Source organism: Limulus polyphemus, unplaced genomic scaffold (assembly GCF_000517525.1).
Source record: "Limulus polyphemus unplaced genomic scaffold, Limulus_polyphemus-2.1.2 Scaffold903, whole genome shotgun sequence".
Classification (NCBI taxonomy): Eukaryota; Metazoa; Arthropoda; class Merostomata; order Xiphosura; family Limulidae; genus Limulus; species Limulus polyphemus.
This window is the reverse complement of record NW_013666513.1, coordinates 26,024-48,640: the sequence shown is the minus strand read 5'-3', so window position 1 is coordinate 48,640 and position 22,617 is coordinate 26,024. Positions and strand designations below refer to the sequence as shown.

The window sequence follows — 22,617 nt, the reverse complement described above, 5'->3', positions numbered from 1 at the left end:
ATCACTATAATCTATTTTTTATTATTTAGGAAGCATTATAAATAGTTATGTTTTTAAAAGAAAAAACTACTATTGTTATAAATAACACATTCAATTCAACTAAAGTATGCATGCCTATTTAAATATATTTACACATGGCTTGTGTATATCGTATATATATACATATATATTATTCATACCTTCGGTGTATAGGACTCAAGCAGATTTTGACATTAAATTTTGGGGTAAAAAAGTGTGTCTTATACACCGAAAAATACGGTACTTTCTAATCCATGCTGTTTACGCTTGTGGTGCTTGTTTTATAGCGGACAAAAAATAATTTGTTCTTTCATGAGCTAAAAGCTTAATAAGGTCCTACAAGAAAATTGCGCAAGAAGTGGATGGGTGTTTGTGTTTTTAGCGCAAAACTACAAAATATGCGCCCACGCGTGAAGTAAGAAAAGTGAACAAAGACATTGGATCAGAGTAGATTAACTTTTTCTCTTTGACTCTGGAATTTGTCGAGCTTTATTTTTTTCTCTCCCACTACTTTCAAGCAATGTTTTAAAAAAATCGTTATATGTAGAAGTTTCTGATGACCTGTCAGTGTGCATGCTACTGAGTTGCATTCAAAATTTAATTAAACCACTTTAATATCAATGTATTTTAACGAAATTATTGTTGTCAAGTGCGTTCTATTTCAAAATTTTATATTATATAAGTAGTTATTCCTTTATTTCAAAGGAAACCTCTAAAACAATACAAAAAATCGTTATACGTAGAAGTTTCTGGTAAACCTGTCAGTGTTACACAGACCGTAAGCACAATTACACAAAGAAAAATTTTGAGATCTTGAATTTATCACGTTAAAAACAATTCAACAGTCCGATTTGTTAATTTTCAAACGTCTTACACTAAAGGCAAGAACAGATCTTGAAGTCGCAAGGAAACAGTCAATTTCTCTAGAAAAAATTAAGTATTTTGAACAATTTTTATACTTGATAGAAATTGTAATTTTCAACTTGAACGACACCTTATGCACGCGGGGCTAAGCGGCCATGACAAATATATTTAGTGTTCAGGTATAATCGTTTCTAATTTTGAACTACTGACCAGAGGATGAATAGTTAGCCGTCAGCACCAGCCGCCACAAAGCTTTTTTTTCGGCTTTTTGAATCGAATAAATGGCATTGACTTTCACGTTTATTACGCGGCTACACCTGAAGGTGCAAAGCATATTCGGTGACATTACATCTCGAACCTTGAACCATTCCATCCATATTCCAGCATTAGACCACGCCTAGACCGAAAATAGTTTAATACCAGTTTAAAAAACTAACTTGACCATTGTAGCTTCTGTCCCCCGGTGGGTCAGCGGTGGGTGCTTACGGACTTATAACACTAAAATCCGGGATTTGTGCTAAAACAAACAAACACTGTAGGATTTAAGTAACCGAGAAATAAATAGTCAATCCGTTTCTTTTATTAGATCTCCTTAAGTTCACTGTCAATAGACTTCCGTAAAAAATTTGGAACAACACGTTGTCACCAGATTACCTCAACTGTCATGCTGATTGTTACCAAATAACCTCAGCTATCATACAGTACTGATTGTCACCAGATTACCTCAGTTTTCATGCAGTGTTAATTGTTACCAAATAACCTCAGCTATCGTGCAGTACTGATTGTTACCATATTACCTCAGGTGTCATACAGTGTTGATTGTTACCATATTACCTCAGCTGTCATACAGTGTTGATTATCACCATATTACCTCAGCTGTCATACAGTGTTGATTGTTACCATATTACCTCAGCTGTCATGCAGTGTTGATTGTCACCATATTACCTCAGCTGTCATGCAGTGTTGATTGTCAGTAGGTTACCTCAGCTGTCATGCAGTGTTGATTGTTCCCAGATAAACTCAGCTCATGCAATGCTGTATATAGTATATTTATAAGTACAAATATTTTGGAGGAACTACTCACCCCACCGTTTATAATTGATAATACAGTTTGACGATCTCCCTCTTTAGTAACGACGTTTCCTGATGTGCTTTGCTCATTAGTATCGATGTTTCTTGATGTGCTTTGCTCTTTATTAGCGATGGTTCCTGATGTGCTTTCCTCATTAGTATCGATGTTTCTTGATGTGCTTTGCTCTTTATTAACGATGTTTCCTGATGTGCTTTCCTCATTAGTATCGATGTTTCTTGATGTGCTTTGCTCTTTATTAGCGATGGTTCCTGATGTGCTTTCCTCATTAGTATCGATGTTTCTTGATGTGCTTCCTTCTTTAGTATCAATGTTTCCTGATGTGCTTCCCTCTTTAGTAAACGATGTTTCTTGACGTGCTTTGCTCTTTATTAACGATGTTTCCTGATGTCTTCCCTCATTAGTATCGATGTTTCTTGATGTGCTTCCCTCTTTAGTATCGATGTTTCTTGATGTGCTTCCCTCTTTAGTAAACGACGTTTCTTGACATGCTTTGCTCTTTATTAACGATGTTTTCTGATGTGCTTCCCTCATTTGTATCGATGTTTCTTAATGTGCTTCCGTCATTAGTATCGATGTTTCTTGATGTGCTTCCCTCTTTATTATCAATGTTTCTTCACATGCTTTGCTCTTTATTAATGATGTTTTCGGATGTGCTTCCCTCTTTATTATCAATGTTTCTTCACATCCAGTACACAAACTTTCTCTAACACTACTGTAATCACGTTGTTCAAGACACCAAAATATAGGATAAACATGATGATACGCAACATCATAAAATATTGACTTGTTGAAAGACTAAAAAATAATCAAATTGAGCACCATCTTAATAAAGTGCACGTGAATAAATTCGGTTTTCACAAATGCGGGCAACACTAACATATCCTTTTAAGAATAGGTCCTCTAATTTAATGCTTGACTTTTAAACGTTTAATGTACCTTTCTACCAAAACAAGTATTGTTTATAATTTCGTTCTTTTGAGTTTTCCTTAAAGAACCAGCCGTGGCAAGGGGTTAGTATGATGAGTTGTGTTCTGATCGGGAAATCCAAGGTTCAAGCTTCGATACCTCCGAACACACTCTTCGCTTTCATTTATGGGGGCATTTGATTCAAAGCCGGACGAAACCAGGTGCTCCTGACTGGCTTCCTTCCCTCTGGATACAGTGGTTCGTAACTAAGAATGAGGGACAACTTTATTTGAACCTTGAGTGTTTTTTTAACACCTACAGTTTAGCCCATGAACATATAAGGTGTCGATTAGGTTTATTTAGGTGTCGTTTAGGTTGATTAAAGTGTCATTTAGGTTTCTTTAAGTATCGTTTAAGTATATTTAGATGTCGTTTAGGTTTAATTAGGTGTCGTTTAAATTTACTTAGGTGTCGTTTAAATTTGTTTAAGTGTCGTTTAGGTTTATTAAGATGTCGTTTAGGTTTAGTAAGATGTCAATTAGGTGTTGTTTAGGTTTATTTACGTGTCGTTTAGGTTTATTACGATGTCGATTAGGTGTTGTTTAGGTATATTTAGATGTCGTTTAGGTTTACTTAGATGTCGTTTAGGTTTATTAAGGTGTCGTTTAGGTATATTTAGATGTCGTTTAGGTTTGTTTAGGTGTCGTCTAGGTATATTTAGTTGTCGTTTAGGTATATTTAGATGTCGTTTAGGTATATTTAGATGTCATTTAGGTTTATTAAGGTGTCGTTTAGGTATATTTAGATGTCGTTTAGCCTTGTTTAGGTGTCGTTTAGGTTTATTTAGATGTCGTTTAGGTTTATTAAGATGCCAATCAGGTGTTGTTTAAGTTTATTTAGGTGTCGTTTATGTTTATTACGATGTCGATTAGGTGTCGTTTAGGTTTATTACGATGTCGATTAGATGTGGTTTAGGTTTAATTAGGTGTCATTTAGGTTTATTTAGGCGTCGTTTGGGTTTTTCAGGTGTTATTTAGGTTTATTTATGTGTCATTTAGGTTTTTAGGTGTTGTTTAGGTTTGTTTAGACATCATTTAGGTTTTTTAGGTGTCGTTTGTTGTTAAACGCAAAATTACACAACGGGCTATCTGTGCTCTGTCCGTTTCGGAAATATTTACTATGACAAAATTTGTATATAAATCTTTCATAGAGCAGTTAACTGCGGACCTTTATTTCAACACGAATACAGTGATTGATGTCGTTTAGTTCGAGTTGTTAACAGAACGATATCACTACTTCTTAGAGTAACAACCATTAATGGAGGTTCATTTAGCACGTTTTGTAAAAGAACGAAGGAAATCCACATTATTATGGCGTTGAATTAGTGTAGTAGTCATTGAATACATTGAAAATGATTCCTAGCTGACCACTGATTTTCCTCCTATGTTTTTCTTGCAGATATTATCGTGCTTGTTGACCAGGTGATGGCCAAAGCCCTATCAGCGAGTGTACAAATGGACGAGCTGGAGAGCGGATTAGGACTGAACAACAATGAATCTGCTTCTGACGAAAACAACAACAACAACACAAATCCCACGCCTTTCTACGATTATGATCCTAACGAGAGCTTTAGCACGTACTTTCTGGAAGACTTAATCCCCACGAGTATTGTCTACGGCCTCACACTTATTGTTGGCTTAACTGGAAACATTCTTATCATGTACACGGTGGTCCGCTTCAGACGCATGCGCACTATCAGTAATATATTCCTTGCGAGTTTGGCATCCGCAGATTTGCTTTTAATACTCGTTTGCGTTCCTGTGAAGGTGAGATTTTTTACATTTTTGTTTAAATCACTACATATTAATCTTCTTTCATCCATCTGTGTTTATTCTAAATTTATCTTGTTTTACACGGAACAATGTCTCTCGTCACTCAAGATTTCTGAAGAAAAGAATAACCCGAATATTTCAAAATCAAACTATTTTGTAGTTTCTACTTCGTATTAGTGCTTATTTCTAGAAAAAAAAATATCGAATCCCACATGTCTGCGGAGTTATCACGCTAAAAACCGGGTTTCGACACCCGTGGTGGGCAGAGCACAGATAGCCCATTGTGTAGCTTTGTACTTAACTTTAAACAAACAAACAAACCCACCTGACCGGGGTGGGTGGGTGGGTTCAGATTCAGAATAACAATATATATATATATATATATAAAAGTGACCATCATTGACGTTAACTACCATATAATAGAGTAAATATTTACAACGCCCTCTACAATCTTAAACCTATCATTACTGTCGTCTCTGCAACTCATGTTTAATAACGGTCACTTTTCAAATCTCATTCTTAACTTGATGATGACATAAGGAGGTCGAAACGTTGTTTCTTGTTTTGGGCTTTTCAAAGAAACGTTTTCAATACCCATATCAGCCGTCTCTACTATACATATATTTACTTCAATTGGGTTCCTCATCATCATGAATTATTGAGGCTAATATTTGGGATGCGGCTGGTTGAGAGTAATGTAGTTGTCTACATCGGTTAAACATCAATTCACAATGCAACCGAGGCAGTCCTAAAATTAAATATGGTGTTTCCGACTTTAGGTTTAAATGAAAATTCCAAATAGGTTCCGGTAGAAATTAAGCAGTGTTTTGTTAAGATATTTCTTTACTAATTTCAAACTTTATCTTTTACCCAATGTTTAAATATTTTGTTTGTTGTTTTTAAGCGCAAGTCTACACAATGGATTATTTGCGCTTTATCCAACAGGAATATCGAAACGAGGTTGTTAGCGTATAAGCCCCAAGCTTATCGATGAGCTACTGTTGGAGAGGAGGGGTACTGTTTAAAGAAAACTTTATCTTTGTGAGACCTAGGCATCAAAGTGTGTCCTTTAAAAGTGACATTAGTCTTGGGTTGTTTCTTTGTTGAATTTTGCACCAAGTTACACGAGACTTATCTGCGCTAGCTGTCCTTAATTTAGAAGTGATAGATTAAGGTAAAAAAAAGGCAGGTAGCCAACACCACCTCTCTCTAATTCTTGGGCTACTCTAATTGAACAATTGTATTTATTTGTCACCCTTATAACACACCCAAGGCCTCAGAGTTGGAACGCTCTTTTTCTAACAGTCCGACATATTAATCTTTTGTTCACTCTCGGTTAGTACCTCTTAGAGATCATTCCACAACGCTAGTATGTTTTTGTTTTTCATGTCATCATTATGTTTAATACGTTAAAGTAAATGTATCAAGCAAAAGTATTAAAGTTGTCTGCTAAACCAAAATGACAAGAATATATAGCAGTAATATTTAAAATAGCGATTAAAACACTGGGGATTTCCTTTTACGGATGATTTCATTTTCAAGAGTGACTAAGAGCACCTGCTACTGTAATCCATAAATGATTAAGAGCACCTGCTACTGTAATCAATTTGTGACTAAGAGCACCTGTTACTGTCATCAATGAGTGATTAAGAGCACCTGCTACTGTAATAAATGACTGACTAAGAGCACCTGCTACTGTAGTCCATGAATGATTAAGAACACCTGCTACTGTAATCAATGATTGACTAAGAGCACCTGCTACTGTAATAAATGACTGACTAAGAACACCTGCTACTGTAATCAATGATTGACTAAGAGCACCTGCTACTGTATACAATGAGTGACTAAGAACACCTGCTACTGTAATCAATGAGTGACTAAGAGCACCTGCTACTGTAATCAACACCCTAAAATTAATCGTAAGTAGCAACCGCTGAGGAAACAAAGTAATTAGTTCTGGTCATACTTCTTATCTGTGGGTGGAAACAATAAATGTAGTTTTATCCCATTTTACAATCCATTGATTTTTCTAAAATGTAAACTTACGCTGCAAACTAAATTGAAAAAGTAGGCTTAAAAATGTCTTCTCTGAGTCGTCTGTTATTTCAGATAATCGATTCTACTAAAGCGTGAACTTGACTGGTTTGTTGCATTAACACTGACTTAAATATATATATATATATACTATTTATCTGGCTTTGGATATTTGATTTTTTCTTAAGAATTACAATAGTTGTACAATTTTTTTAGTCAGTGAACGATTTATAAAATCAGTTAAGAACTAGAATGCAACTAGTGCAGTTTGGCGCCTTTGCACAAAATATCTGCACCATAATATGAAATAAAAGTCGTGACTGTGACTAAGGTTTACCAAGATAAGACAATCAGTACAAATAAGTAAAGCGAAGAAAAAAATACAAAGGCAACGAAAATGGACTGTGTTTGGTTGGTTTATACTTTAATAAAAAAACAACGGATAATACATTTTTATATTTCACATTTTTTATTCAAATTGGATTGTTCTTTCGCGCTTATCTCTCAGAGCGGAAATGAATTTTGTGATTTGTTATTCCACGATATTGAATATGAAGAATAGAAACGAAAAAAAAAAGAACTTCTAAAGTGCTATCTACGACAAAAACTACGATAAGTTTGTATGATTTAGTTCGGATTTGAATGCTAGAATCTACGAAATTACAACGCTAAAATCCAGAGTTCGTTGTAAGGGAGAAAGAGAGAAAGACGTGGTCAACGTTTTGGCCAAAAGACTATAATCTTTCTCGTTGATTATTAGTTTTTAGATGAGACTGTATTTTAAGTTTTTAATTTTACTACTTAGAAGAGCATGTATATGTACGTATGTTTTTTTAGAGCAGTGTTGTAAGTTCTTAAACTTACCGCCTCCCACCAGGAGACACATAGGAGATCAATTCTGCGTTACGTATTTTGAAATCGAAAGAACACAAATAAACATAAGTTTGTATTGCAGTAATTGTTTACCTTTACCGTGAGTTATGACAGCCAGTGCTAGAACTCGCTTATTTTCTAAAATAGAAATAGGATTAACTTCCTTCGATTACTGGAAGAAATACAATATATATAATACTAGATGGCGCGCCGTTTAACTCACGGGGAAGACATGGGGGTGAGTTTGTTTGAAGTTAAGCTACACAGTGGGATACCTGTGCTCTGCCCACAACGGGTATCGAAAACTGAGTTCTAGCTTTTAGGTCCACAGACATACCGTTGTGCCACTGGGGGGCTGGGGATGAGAGGATCGGACTCGAGCGCAGACTCTCCTTTCTCGCTTCTTCGGGGGCATAAGAGTACTTGCGAAGTTTGGGGACAATTGGTGTAGTAGTTGGCCACTTCTTAGCGGACACACTTAGACTTTTATCAAATATTTTGTTTGAGATAACTTATTTTTGCAACTTATCCAGTAACTCACTCGTTTTTACTACGACGTTTTATGAGTCTTTTTTAGAATTGAAGATTTACGACGCCATATTTGTATGAGAAATAATAAAGTAAGAATTAACAGTCGAATACAAGTAAAAACATTCATTATGCCTGTATTGATGACATGCGGTTGATGCTGTTTCAATCATATCGGAATCACGAGTAAGTTTATGGATGACAACTTAATAGGAGCCAGCTTAGAAACGTGGAAACCACACTGCCGAAGTAGACACTAGAGGACGCCACCAGTAGATTCGAAACATTTTTAAAGCAGCGATTTTTAAGGTTCGACAAGTCACATTCGATTATATTCCTGTCGTATTAATTAGGCTATTATTCTATATCAACTAACCCATACTGTTGGAGGTATTAAGACTTTAGATCATACAAGTTCGTGTAGAAGTAAAGCCAGAAAGGTTTGAAGAACTTGGTGAATCTAAAAAACATTCTTGATACATGATAATTATAAGAAAGAAATCTAAACGAACCATTTTGTTTTCTATTTGAATGGTGAAGCTACCAAGGAAGACAGCTAGTCAACAGTACCCTACCACCCACTATCCATCTTAAGGGATTGACTGTCACTCTTATAATTCACCCACAGCGTAAATATTTTGTGACATCGCAGAATTTGAACCCAGCTTGCCAGCTCCGAAATCCAGAGCTTTATCAGAGGGCAAACACTTGCTCTCTAAACAATATAGCGCTATTAAGTTAAACAAGTTTTATATTAATACCACATAGTTTTGTTCAGATTCACTTTAACCTTCGCTAGAAGCCGCCACTTTCTATTTTCTTCTACAAATTTCAAAGCCATAAACATATTTATATACTGGAATGGGGAGCCAGAGAGATAAATGTCACTCGGGCCTATATCTCACTAAATGTCATTCGGAATTAGATCACACTACACGTCACTAAGAACTAGACCTCGCTAAACATCACTCGGAACTAGATTTCATTAAACGTTCCTCGGAACTAGATCTCATTAAACGTCATTCGGAACTAGATCTCACTGGCAAATAAGAAAATCAAAGCTTACCGGATATGTCAATGTTGACGATGAATGCCCAAGAATGACTATTTTTTTCTGTGAGGGGTCAGCCTTGATGCAGTCCAAACATTATTTTGTGTAGGATACTTTTGAACGTAGAAGCCATCAAATCATCAATAATTATTCATAAAAGAAAAGTGTTTTTGAAACTTTTTTTACCAATATCAATATTACTTGATGAAAACGGTGACATAATAATATCATGGTTTTTATCGTTATTTTGTTTTACATGTGGCTTAACGTACATTTTGACCCTACGTGATTATTTAGTATCAGAAATGGACGTGGGGAGTCAACAGTACTCATTAATAACTAGTTTAAAATAAAAATAGACACTGGAAGAAGGCAGGCATGTAAACACTATGTAGCATACACGTGTAAAAATAGTATACTCTAGGCCTGGCATGGCCAGGTGGTTAGGGCGCTCGACTCGCAATCTGAGGGTCGTGGGTTCGAATCCTCGTCACACCAAACATGCTCGCCCTTTCAGCTGTGGGGGCGTTATAATGTGACGGTCAATCCCACTATTCGTTGGTAAAAGAGTAGCCCACGAGTTGGCGGTGGGTGGTGATGACTAGCTGCCTTCCCTCTAGTCTTACACTGCTAAATTAGGGACGGCTAGCGCAGATAGCCCTCGTGTGCTTTTCGTGAAATTCAAAACATACATACATACAGTATACTCTAAGGTAAAGGTAATGTTAATGTGCATGCATGTAAAAAACAATATACATAAATATGTGTGTAGTATACAGTAGCAATACGTATTAGACAGAAGCAAACTGTAAAAACAACAATTATAAAATATAAAGTAATAATAAACGGTGTGAACTGTTAGGGGTATACAGACATGTGTAAACAATACACATAAATATATGTGTAGTATACAGTAGCAATACGTATTAGACAGAAGCAAACTGTAAAAACAACAATTATAAAATATAAAGTAATAATAAACGGTGTGAACTGGTAGGGTATACAGACATGTTTAAACAATATACGTGAACAGTAAGTAAAAATAAAGTAGTAATATTACTTATCTAGAGTATAACCTTGAACTATTGTGAATTAATCTAATGGGTGATTGAATAAATTTTTATTTAGCTTACAGGAAAATCTGAAATAATGTTGTTTAACTCAGAGGGGAATTTGAACTATTTTTTATATAACTTAAATGGTAAGTTGAAATGTTGTTATTTATCTTAGAAGGTAATTCGAAATACTCTAACTAGCATAAAGGGTAATTTGAAGTAATATTATTCAAAATAGTAAGTTGGAATATGTTTATTAAAGTTCCGTTACTTCCACCACTTCTTTGGCAATTAAATAATCACAATAGAAACTATCGCATATTATACTTCTTGATAGAAAATGGAAATTTATTTTTCACTTGCTGGACCTAAAAAACTATATAAAAGAGTGAGATTTCGGAGCACGTTCATTCTCCACTATGAAACACGTTCCCGTCAGTACGTACGAGAGCACGTTCATTCTCCACTATGAAACACGTTCCCGTCAGTACGTACGAGAGCACGCTCATTATCCACTATGAAACACGTTCCCGTCAGTACGTACGAGAGCACGTTCATTATCCACTATGAAACACGTTCCCGTCAGTACGTACGAGAACACGTTCATTATCCACTATGAAACACGTTCCCGTCAGTACGTACGAGAACACGTTCATTATTCACTATGAAGCACGTTCCCGTCAGTACGTACGAGAGCACGTTCATTATCCAATATGAAACACGTTCGCGTCAGTACGTACGAATTCACTAATTAAGAAACTATTATAGTTCAAAATAATTATTAATTACTATAGGGAAGCAAGTTTCATATACGTTAATAGTCTATTACCGTTTAAATTAAAGACTTATAGTTGTCCTAATATTGGTCGGAAGCCACTCTGTATAGTAGGGTGTATGGTGATATTTTTAACGAATGGTTGAAGGGATCGAGATGGAATATCTTAGTAAAACACCTTCTAACGATTAAAGAATTACAAGCAATGCATACAAGAACGAACTTTAGTTTAAACAGCGGTATCGGTTTTACGGTCAAAATGTTTATATTTACTACACAATATCGCAAAGCCCCTGAAAATGGCGATTTCATTTGTGGTTATTAAAAAATAAAATTATTGTGTTTTGATGAGAAACTGTAGTTATCAAAGTTCGTTTTTTTATTTTTCAAAATAAAATTAAAGATGTAAATAACTAATAATATATATATATAAAACATGAGAAGGGCTATTACAATAAATTTAAAAAGGTTGAACCATTGCATGTCCCTCCTGCCTCTTGTGGCTCAGCGGTAGGCCTAACGGCTCATAACGCTAGAATTAAGAGCTCGATCTGCGTGGAAGACACAGCGCAAGATACCTAGTTGTAAGACTTTGAGTTCGAACAAACAAAACAGAGAAGCATTACCTACTAGTTCTTCGATAGGACAGATGTAAGTCTAAGGACTTACAACGTTAAAACCCGGGATTCGATTCCCCGCCGTGGACACAGAAGATAGCCCAATGAGGCTTTGCTCTAAAGTAAATAAATAAACAAATACTTAGCCTACTATGTCCCAGAGGTAACAAATCTATTGCGGGCACGAATGATTTTCATCTCTTTAATTTATTATTTTCTTTCTCCCCCACTCTGGTCATTAGAGTATTCAACTGTATGAAACTGACACGCCATTATTTACCTATGCCATTCTTTTACATAGGAAAACGTACTTATCTCTGTATAATTTTTTTGAAAGCAGTCAAGTTATCGGGTAATTTCACGGTGTTGATTTCTTATCGGGTGAAATTCCATCTCTCGATTACAAATGAAAAAAAAAAAGCGCCCAATAGAAGATTCTCTTGAAAAATAAAACTGTGAGATAAAAAATTATCTTTCACTCAGCTGAAGAGTCAGGTTTCGGTTTTCATTTTTCGTCATGTTGAGTAGGTTCAGCCACGCTCTCATGACCACATCTTTTATAAAGCATTTAAAGGACTGATTCAGTTCTTCTGTAAAAAAGCCACTTATGGGCTTCAAAAAACTATGTAGATAGAAATGTGTTTTCAACGGAAACCCGTAAACCATACACCGACGAAGTTTCTAGAGAACGTAAGGCTATGGTGCTATGTTAATGAATTGTTAACGTTTCTTAAGAACGTAAGGCTATGGTGTTATGATGATACATTAACTCGGACTTTCGTTGTTATTCCCCGGTGGGTCAGTGGTAAACGTTTAAGGATTTAAAATGCTAAAATCCAGGGTTCAATTGCTTTCGGTGAACAAAGTGCAGGTAGCGAATTCCTTAACTTTGCACAATAACAACAACAACAACTTTAGTTGTTATATACACTGTTTTAACCAAACAACATGCTTGACCTGAATATTATAAGCAACTGTATTTAAATGTTGATGAACACATCGACTAAAACAATAAACTTGAACCTTAACTTATGACTTGGCAAGGTAACAAAGAATAGAAACACTGCTTAACTTATAACTTGGTAAGCTACCATTGAATAGAAACAAACACTGCTTAACTTATAACTTGGTAAGCTTCCATTGAATAGAAACAAACACTGCTTAACTTATAACTTGGTAACCTATCACTGAATAGAAACACTGTTTAATTTATAACTTGGCAAGCTACCATTGAATAGAAACAAACGCTGATTAACTTATAACTTGATAAGCTTCCATTGAATAGAAACAAATACTGCTTAACCTATAACTTGGCAAGCTACCATTGAATAGAAACAAACACTGCTTAACTTATAACTTGGTAACCTATCACTGAATAGAAACACTGTTTAATTTATAACTTGGCAAGCTACCATTGAATAGAAACAAACGCTGATTAACTTATAACTTGACAAGCTACCATTGAATAGAAACAAACACTGCTTAACTTATATCTTAGCAAGCTACCATTGAATAGAAACAAACACTGCTTAACCTATAACTTCGCAAGCTACCATTGAATAGAAACAAACACTGCTTAACTTATATCTTAGCAAGCTACCATTGAATAGAAACAAACACTGCTTAACTTATAACTTGACAAGCTACCATTGAATAGAAACAAACACTGCTTAACTTATAACTTGGTAAGTTTCCGTTGAATAGAAACAAACACTGCTTAACTTATAACTTGGTAAGCTTCCATTGAATAGAAACAAACACTGCTTAACTTATAACTTGGTAAGCTACCATTGAATAGAAACAAACACTGCTTAACTTATAACTTGGCAAGCTACCACTGAATAGAAACACTGTTTAACTTATAACTTGGTAACCTATCACTGAACAGAAACACTGCTTAATTTATAACTTGGCAAGCTTCCGTTGAATAGAAACAAACGCTGATTAACTTATAACTTGGTAAGCTTCCATTCAATAGAAACAAACACTGCCTAACTTATAACTTGGCAAGCTACCACTGAATAGAAACAAAAACTGTTTAACTTATAACTTGACAAGCTACCATTGAATAGAAACAAACACACTGCTTAACTTATAACTTTGCAAGCTACCATTGAATAGAAACAAACACTGCTTAACTTATAACTTTGCAAGCTACCATTGAATAGAAACAAACACTGCTTAACTTATAACTTTGCAAGATACCATTGAATAGAAACAAACATTGCTTAACTTATAACTTTGCAAGCTACCATTGAGTAGAAACAAACATTGCTTAACTTATAACTTTGCAAGCTACCATTGAATAGAAACAAACATTGCTTAACTTATAACTTTGCAAGCTACCATTGAATAGAAACAAACAACTGTTTAACTTATAACTTTGCAAGCTACCACTGAATAGAAACAAAAACTGTTTAACTTATAACTTTGCAAGCTACCATTGAATAGAAACAAACACTGCTTAACTTATAACTTGGCAAGCTATAAAAACTTTCATAACTTTGGGCTGGTGTTCGACACTGTACCAGCTAAATCGATTGAAGTTTTAAACTTTAGCGAGAATCATTTACATCTCTAAAAACGTCTATAACCTGGTTGGATCTGGAACGAATTTCTCACGTATAAACGGAGCCTAATCTGACATTCAAAAATATTGGTAGATGGAGAAACAATGGGGGAGGGAGTTCGAATGAAGGTCTTTCTCTCTCTCTCTCAAGAAAGGTATGATTATAATTCTCCTCATCGTTTGTGCTTCGTGACCGCGTTCTTTTATGAGTTATGTGTTCTATCTACTTAAACAGTAAAACAATATCAAGTGTAATAAATAAGCCTGAAGCTGTTACTTATACACAATATTCCTAGTGTCCATGAATAAAGTTATAAGGCTATTTAGAATTATCGTTGGACTGGACGTGACATCATAAAGTATTGAAATTTAATGAAATAGGTTTTACTATCATACTTTATAAAAATGTAAATTCTATATAGTAGATAATCTCCCATACCCAGTGTATGACGTGAACGATGTTTATTTGCGACTATGATTTGAGTATTTGCTATTCAAACAAAGGCACACGAATCAACCCGAAGACCGTTTTTATCGAAGACAAAAGACCTGGCATGGTCTGGTGGTTAGGGTGCCCAATTCGCAATCTGAAGGTCGCAGGTTCGAATCCCCGTTACCGAACATGCTAACCATTTCTGGGGGCGTTACAACGTGACGGTCAATCCCACTATTTGTTGATAAAAGAGCAGCCTAAGAGTTGGTGGTGTTGACTATCTGCCGTCCCTCTAGTCTATCGCTGCTAAGTTATGGACCCGCTAGCGCAGATAGCCCTCGTGTAGATTTGTGCCAAATTCAAAATAAACCAAACCGAGGACAATAAAAAATCTCAGTTATACCTATGTAAAGTGTCCAGATGCGATTTTCAGGATTTGTAGAAAATTTTTCTCGGAGAAATATTTTAACCAATACTTTCTCTTATAACAAACTCAGAAACTTATTGCCCAGAAAATATTAATTTAGACCGTTTTTGTTCTTCATGAAACACGATAATTTTATCTATAAATTTTATGCTAGTGTTCTAGAACTATTTAAAACATGAAAGTAAATTCATATGATAGTCTTATGTATGTCAAAAGTTTGACAAATCAGTTAAATAGACTTATAAAGAGCCTCTTAATTTAAATTATTTTTTGTTGTTTTCTTGTGATGATAAAGCCTTCAACTTAGGAAACCCCGGTCATCAATCATTAAGATAAAAAAAACAACAACTCGGATTTACCTAAAGATTGAATTAATCATACCACAGAATATAGTCAAGCTGAACTAACAATAGACTTAAGCGTCATGGTGATAGGGTTAGTGACATCTCTTTTATAGAAAACTTAATCAACATAAGTTTTCTTATTATTTAAGGTGATTAAATGAATTTTGCGCTCAAGAAGGTGGTTTTATAAGTAAAAAACAAAAAGAACTGATAAGTGTACATGCTTATAGGTAGAGGGGTGGGGGTGCATTGGGTGTTGTAGTATCCTAAATTGTTTTTATGTATGCATAAAAATATTTAAAAGAAATAAAAGTAGCCTCACATACCTTAGAAATGTACGATTTTCGGAGAAATTAGCGAAACATTTTCAAGGGGGTACATGCTCCCCCGTATGTGTTCGCCACTAACTTTCTCCTTCCTCCACAAATAGTACCACATTTACATATTCCTTCCACGCCCCTGGTGTAGTCATATAGTTAAGATGAAGCAGGCAATACGTTTCTTTAACAGGTTAAAAAATCGGACTCCTTGTCTTTCTCCTAACCTTTTGGCATGCTTGGCTTTTATTGGACGCATCAAACATATCACGTTTTGCCAATCGCTTGTATCCTTTCGTAGCTCTCATAAGAATAGCCGTGCGGCATATTTAATTGGAGATTCTTGTTTTAACGTATGTTATGAAACGTTATTGGTTCTTATGAAGTTCAAACTTGTAGATTGTACATGAGAACTGAGCAATGAGGTTTGAGACCGCAACTTTTGTAACTATTTCATGACTTGGCTATCTTTACCAAATGATAGCTCACATTTTTTAATCCAATCAGTGTGAATATTAACTGTAATACTATATTTTATTGTTTAAAATTCCTTAAGCCTAAACAAACGGAACCTCTATAATAATATACCATTATAAACTATACTTAAGGACGGGGTACTTAAAAAAATCCTTATGAGCAGGGATTGTCCTTTTAATTCGGATCGTATGGCGCATCCTCTTGGCATGCAAAATATACCAGGCTTGATTCCGATAGAAGCAAACAGAATGTGACACATTGTACAACTGTATAGTTTTCCATCGCTCCACGTTGTATTTGGTTTTAAAATGCTGTCAGTGTAATTACCTGTAATCCCGGTTTGGCTCCTTTGTCGTGAAGTAAATCGTTGTTATTAAAGTGAGTAACTAATCTCGTTACAGGGTCTTTACCCTCAAGATTTCTTAGTGAACTATTTTTGAATGCAGAATGTAGTTCATTGTCCATGACTTCATTGACAAGTAACTTATAGTCTAATTAACGTAAGGTTTCAAGATTACTGTCTTTCTGTCGCTTAAAAAAGAAACTAAGATAATAGTATCACATAAAAACAGGGTAGAAAAATAGATCCGGTGCAACGAAAAAAGTTGTCGTTTCACGTTTTTGTAATGTTTCAGCGTTATTTGTTTTCAGGCCACGACTGAATTGTAATTACGTTTTCACATATGCAGAGTTTCTATTTTTTTTCCTTTTAGATTAATGAGTGAGTTTAGCTATATAAATAAGTTTTCACATATTCTATGTTTCTGTGTTTTTCCTTTCAAATTACTGAGATTGATTTCTTTGTAATTAAGCACAAAGCTAAACAATGGGCTATCTGTGCTCTGCCCACCACGTGGTATCAAAACCCGGTTTCTAGCGTTGTAAGTCCGCAGACATAACGCTGGGCCACTGGGGGTAGAGATTTAGTTATAGAAATATACATTTATATTGACATTGATCCAATAATCCAATTAAACGGAAACTTTGCGAATCATATCTTACTGATCAAAGCTAATTCAAGACTTGTTTTCATTGAATGCTCTTACCCAATTAAACGGGAAATTTTGCGAATCACATCTTACTGATCAAAGCTAATTGAAGACTTGTTTTCGTTGAGTGCTCTTTCTTTCAAATATCTCTTTAATTTTCATACCGTTCGTGTTTAGTTAAAGCTGTTACCTGTGTTTTTGCTTGTCGGTACTAATGAACTTTCTATTTAATTACAGTATGTAAAACTGTTCTCCTACTCCTGGACTCTAGGAGAAGTCTGTTGCAAATTCGTCTACTACATCCAGAACGTGTCGTCTATTTGCTCAGTGCTGACACTGACAGCTATGAGTGTGGAAAGGTTGGTTGATTGTATTCAGTATTGCTGTAAAATTTGGTTAACCCTAGAATTACCACTTGAACCTTATCGGTTTTTCAAATATTTTATTAAAACCATACGTACACGTAATAGCCTGTGGGGATCCAAGAATGTTAGTTACAAGGTCACTTATAACACATGAATCACCCAAAAATTAGAAAATAGCATCTATACCGCTATTAAACCCTACTAATTACTGCTGAAAAGTAGTAACTTGAGTGTTAAGTCGTTTGTATTCCGAAATTAAAGCATATGAAACAGAACAGTTACAGGTCTTTCTTCTCTAAACGTAGACTGTATACTAACTTCAAGTATCAAAACTAGCTGAATTACATTTATATTATTAGGTTAAAAGTGCCAACAAAGATATACTGTGTGAAGTTATCATCTATCAAACTAGCCGTGAGTTACACTTATATTATTAGGTAAAAAGTGCCAACAAAGAACTATTGTGACATGTTAACATCTATCAAAACTAGCCGTAAGTTATATTATCAGGTTAAAAGTGCCAACGAAGAACTATTGTGATATGTTATCATCTATCAAAACTAGCCGTAAGTTACACTTATATTATTAGGTTAAAATTGCCAACAAAGGTCTATTGTGACATGTTAACATCAATCAAAACTAGCCGTAAGTTATATTATTAGGTTAAAAGTGCCAACGAAGAACTATTGTGACATGTTATCATCTATCAAAACTAACCGTAAGTTACACTTATATTATTAGGTTAAAATTGCCAACAAAGATCTATTGTGTGTAAATATACCAAATGAGTCTACTAATCTGATCCTGTTAAGTTAGCTTATTTACTGGGATTAACTAATTTTCCACATCAACCATTATTTGATAGTTACGGTTTGGAACATGTATGATGACTGGTTTAACCTTGTAAGGTTTCTTGTATAAACAGTGATTTATCAGTGTCAGCTTTTCGTTATCATTAATGTCATTTTGGAAAATCCTTACCGATTTATTCAACCCAGTTTTTTTTTGTAGGCCTACCATGGCCTAGTGGTTAGGGCATTCGACACGCAATCTGAGGATCGCAGGTTCAAATCCCCGTTACCGAACGTGCTAGTCCTCTGAGCCGTGAGGGCGTTATAATGTGACGGTTAATCCCACTGTTCGTTGATAAAGAGTAGCCTGGTGGTTAGAGCACTCGACTCGCAATCTGAGGATCGCAGGTTCAAATCTCCGTCACCGAATATGCTCGTTCTCTCAGCCGTGGGGGTGTTATTATGTTACGGTCAATCCCACTATTCGTTGGTAAAGAGTAGCCCAAAAATTGGCGGTGGGTGGTGTTCACTAGCTAACTTATTTTCAGTCAATCACTTCAATATTATGGACAGTTAGAGCAGATAGCCATCGAGTAGTTTTGCGCGAAATTCAAAACAAACAAAACAAAATTTTTTGTTTATATGTAAAACGGAATTTGATAATGTTAGTTTCGCACATCAATATCGATTGAATAATGCCTTCTTTTCGTATCTAATGTGGTTTAGTAAAACTCAAAAATCTGTATTGATATAATAGTTGTAAGTTTTGTTAACATCTAAGAACGTCGTGTTTTCGCACGGTTCCCAAATTGTGGGCTGCAAGAGGAGTCGGACTGAATCACGGAGCAAGACATAGTGAAACGTAAATATGTTTTTACTTTAATTTTATATTAACTGAAATAATAACTACTATAAAGGCTCGGTTTGTTCTGAAGTTTCATTGGTGGTATTGTCCAGAGTCACTGATGAGGAGTGGAATTATTCGAATTCAGATTGGAATTTCTGGACATTAAGAAGTTTTTTTTTGTTGTTATGTTTTAACGCCATCATGGTGTTCGTGGAGCAGCTCGGTGATTTCGCACGTCATTTCTTTTCGAATCCTGTTTCCTTTACATTTAAGTTATCTGCAATTTACATGTATGTGTTTATGGCCTTTTCTAGCTTTTAAATTAACTTAGGCCTTGTAATAACTTGATGTCGTTATAATACAGATGAATGAGTCTCTTACAAACAACTTTACTTAGTGTAAAGGTGTAGAGGAACTAAAGCACTGAGGTGGTAGATATGTCTGTAACATAGGTTTTAATTAACCAGAAAATGAACTAGATAGCCATACCAAAGTGAAACCGCGTGATTAAAGCATTTCGATGTGTTCCACAAAGACCACTAAGGCATCTAATCAACAGCACCCATAACCGTCTCTAAGGCATCTAATCAACAGTACCCATAACCGTCTCTAAGGCATCTAATCAACAGTACCAACCGGCAACGTTTGTTTGGGTAATCTTTTCTGACCGAACAGTAAGATTTGACATCACTCTTATAACGCACATACCGTTCCAAACTGCGAATCGCAGTTTATTTCACATCAACGGGACGCGAACCACGAATCTTCGGATTCGCAATCCGAGCACGAGAACGAATAAGTCTCCCTTTTATACAAACACCAAGCCTAAATTATATTATTATAGGTTCGTTAATGAATTAAAGTGTCGATAATTGGTACAATTTTTTATTATATCAGTGTCCATATGATGTAAAAGAAAATTCTGGCTTGCTTTTCCTTGGGAAATATTTTAATGTAATGTTGTACACACACAGAGGCGACAATCAATTTTCTTCCTAGGTGATTTTAATTTTTCATTAAAATTTAATGTAACAAAAACTGTTATTTGTTTTTAAAAGATTCGATTTAGAAAGAGAGTTGTGTAATAAATCTATCAGTGCCATCTAGCGAATAAAAGTATCTCTGCATCATGAAAAACAATGTGTAATTTTAAATATAAGAATAAAATTCAAACTCTGCGATAATTTTGTAGGCCATATGATTGGAATTTATTTTAAATGCTTTCATAACTGGTTTAAACCTAGTTTTACACTTAAAAAAATCTTTTTTTCTTTTTTTAACTAACGTTTTCAGTACAGAATATATATATATAATTTTATTTTTCTGGAACAAAGCAAAATTATCAACCCACCCGACAGACATATTGTATTACACCAAGCACTTCGGTCGGTGAGCCCCCCAGTGGCACAGCGCTATGCCTTCGGGTTTTGATACCCGTGATTGCCAGAGTACAGATAGCCCATTATGTAACTTTGTGCTTAATTACAAACAAATCGGTCGGTGAATAGACTTTGAGACACAAAAATAACTAAAACATATTTTAAAAAACATAATCCACGATCCACATCCGTAACGGAAGTCCAAGATCCATATCCAGAACGGAAGTTCAAGATCCACAAATGGTTCGTTTTTCCTGAATAATGTGATCTGAAAATATGGGTACCATGAAATTATTTTTCTACATTGAAAAAATATTTCAAAACCGAAGCTTGCAGGACCGTGAAATTGTTTCCCACTAAGCCAAAATCTTGCAAAACGAAACTTTTGGGGCAATAAAATCATTATTTACTTTGTCGAAATCTCGGAAAAAAAAAACTTGGTTCATGGATAGGTCTGAGTCACAGGATGTCTCTGTAACTCACGAAGATAACTAGAAAAGGACGACAAATAGTTTTTAACGAAACTGTTATACGTTTTCTCGTATGATTATCTGAAATCGATTGTCAGATAACAAATCAGAAGTTAAGTTGCTTTTTATTATTGGAGTCCACGAGAAACTGATATCAGCAAGTAACTTAGCTTTAAATCGGACTTCTGTCAAGCCCGATTTAGTCATCTGTTTGAAATTGTTTTTAAACTCAAGATTTTTGAAAAAAGCTACTGTAGGAGAGTGTGATATTAAAAAAAAATAAGGAATTGAACGGAAATGATGTGTTGATGAAAATAAGGTTTGTTGCGCAAAGTTACACAGTGGGCAATCTGTTCTCTGTCCACCGCGGGTATCGAAACCAGATTTTTAGTGTTATAAACCTTCAGATTCTCCGCTGAACCACTGGGGTGCAAAATAAGAAGGAAATTGTAGTAAAGTAATATGCGTATAAAAGTAATCAGATAAATGAAGGGGAATAACATACCCATAAAAATAATAAGGAAATGCCATTAAAATAACGTTTACATAGAGAATACTAACAAGAGAATTAAAGAGAAATGACTTGTCCTTTATAGGTAAAGACTTACCTATTAAAGATGATAAAGAAGGGTATTGACTTACCTATAAAATATAATAAAGAAGGGTAATGATTTACCTATAAAAGGTGATGAAGAAAAGTAATGACTTACCTATAAAATATAATAAAGAAGGGTAATGACTTACCTATAAAATATAATAAAGAAGGGTAATTACTTACATATAAAATATGATAAACAACGGTAATGACTTACCTATAAATGATGACGAAGAAGGGTAATGACATACATATAAAAGATGATAAATAAGGGTAATGACTTACCTATAAAAGATGATATAAAGAAAGGGAATGACTTATTTATAAAATATGATAAAGAATGGTAATGACTTACCTATAAAATATAATAAAGAAGGGTAATGATTTACCTATAAAAGGTGATGAAGAAAAGTAATGACTTACCTATAAAATATAATAAAGAAGGGTAATGATTTACCTATAAAAGGTGATGAAGAACGGTAATGACTTACCTATAAAATATAATAAAGAAGGGTAATGATTTACCTATAAAAGGTGATGAAGAACGGTAATGACTTATCTATAAAAGATGATAATGAAATTGAATGGGAACGGAATACCATTAAAAATAATAAGGAAACAGAACATTCCCATAAACACGTTGTAGTAACTTGAAACGACTATAACAAAATGAACTAAAAGGTTCGTAGAAATCAATATTTAAGATCTGGAATGTTTTTTGTAAACCTATTTTTCTACCTTTCAAATTTTAAGCAAATTAGCTTAAAAATTATGTTTTTTATTTGGTTAAAGGCCCCAGTGGCTCAGCGGTAAGCCTGAAAACTTATAACAGTAAAAACCGGGTTTCGATACCCATGGTGGGCACAACACAGGTAGCCCAGTGTTCAGCTTTGCGCTTGACAGCAAACAAATAAACATAGTTGAAATAAGTAGGAGATACAGAATATTCTATAAATATATACACCTGG

At 34.8% G+C, this 22,617-nt stretch overlaps 1 protein-coding gene across 1 annotated transcript in view; it reads left to right on the top strand.

Moving 5' to 3' along the window:
* Positions 1–22,617, top strand: part of LOC106461130 (pyroglutamylated RFamide peptide receptor-like) — a gene marked incomplete at its 3' end in the record, with an annotated part of 73,947 nt that overhangs the window by 26,704 nt on the left and 24,626 nt on the right. The window contains exons 2-3 of the mRNA XM_022388006.1: positions 4,340–4,707; positions 17,440–17,561. Of these exons, the coding sequence (XP_022243714.1) occupies positions 4,366–4,707; positions 17,440–17,561 (464 nt within the window). The remainder of the gene's footprint in view (positions 1–4,339; positions 4,708–17,439; positions 17,562–22,617) is intronic.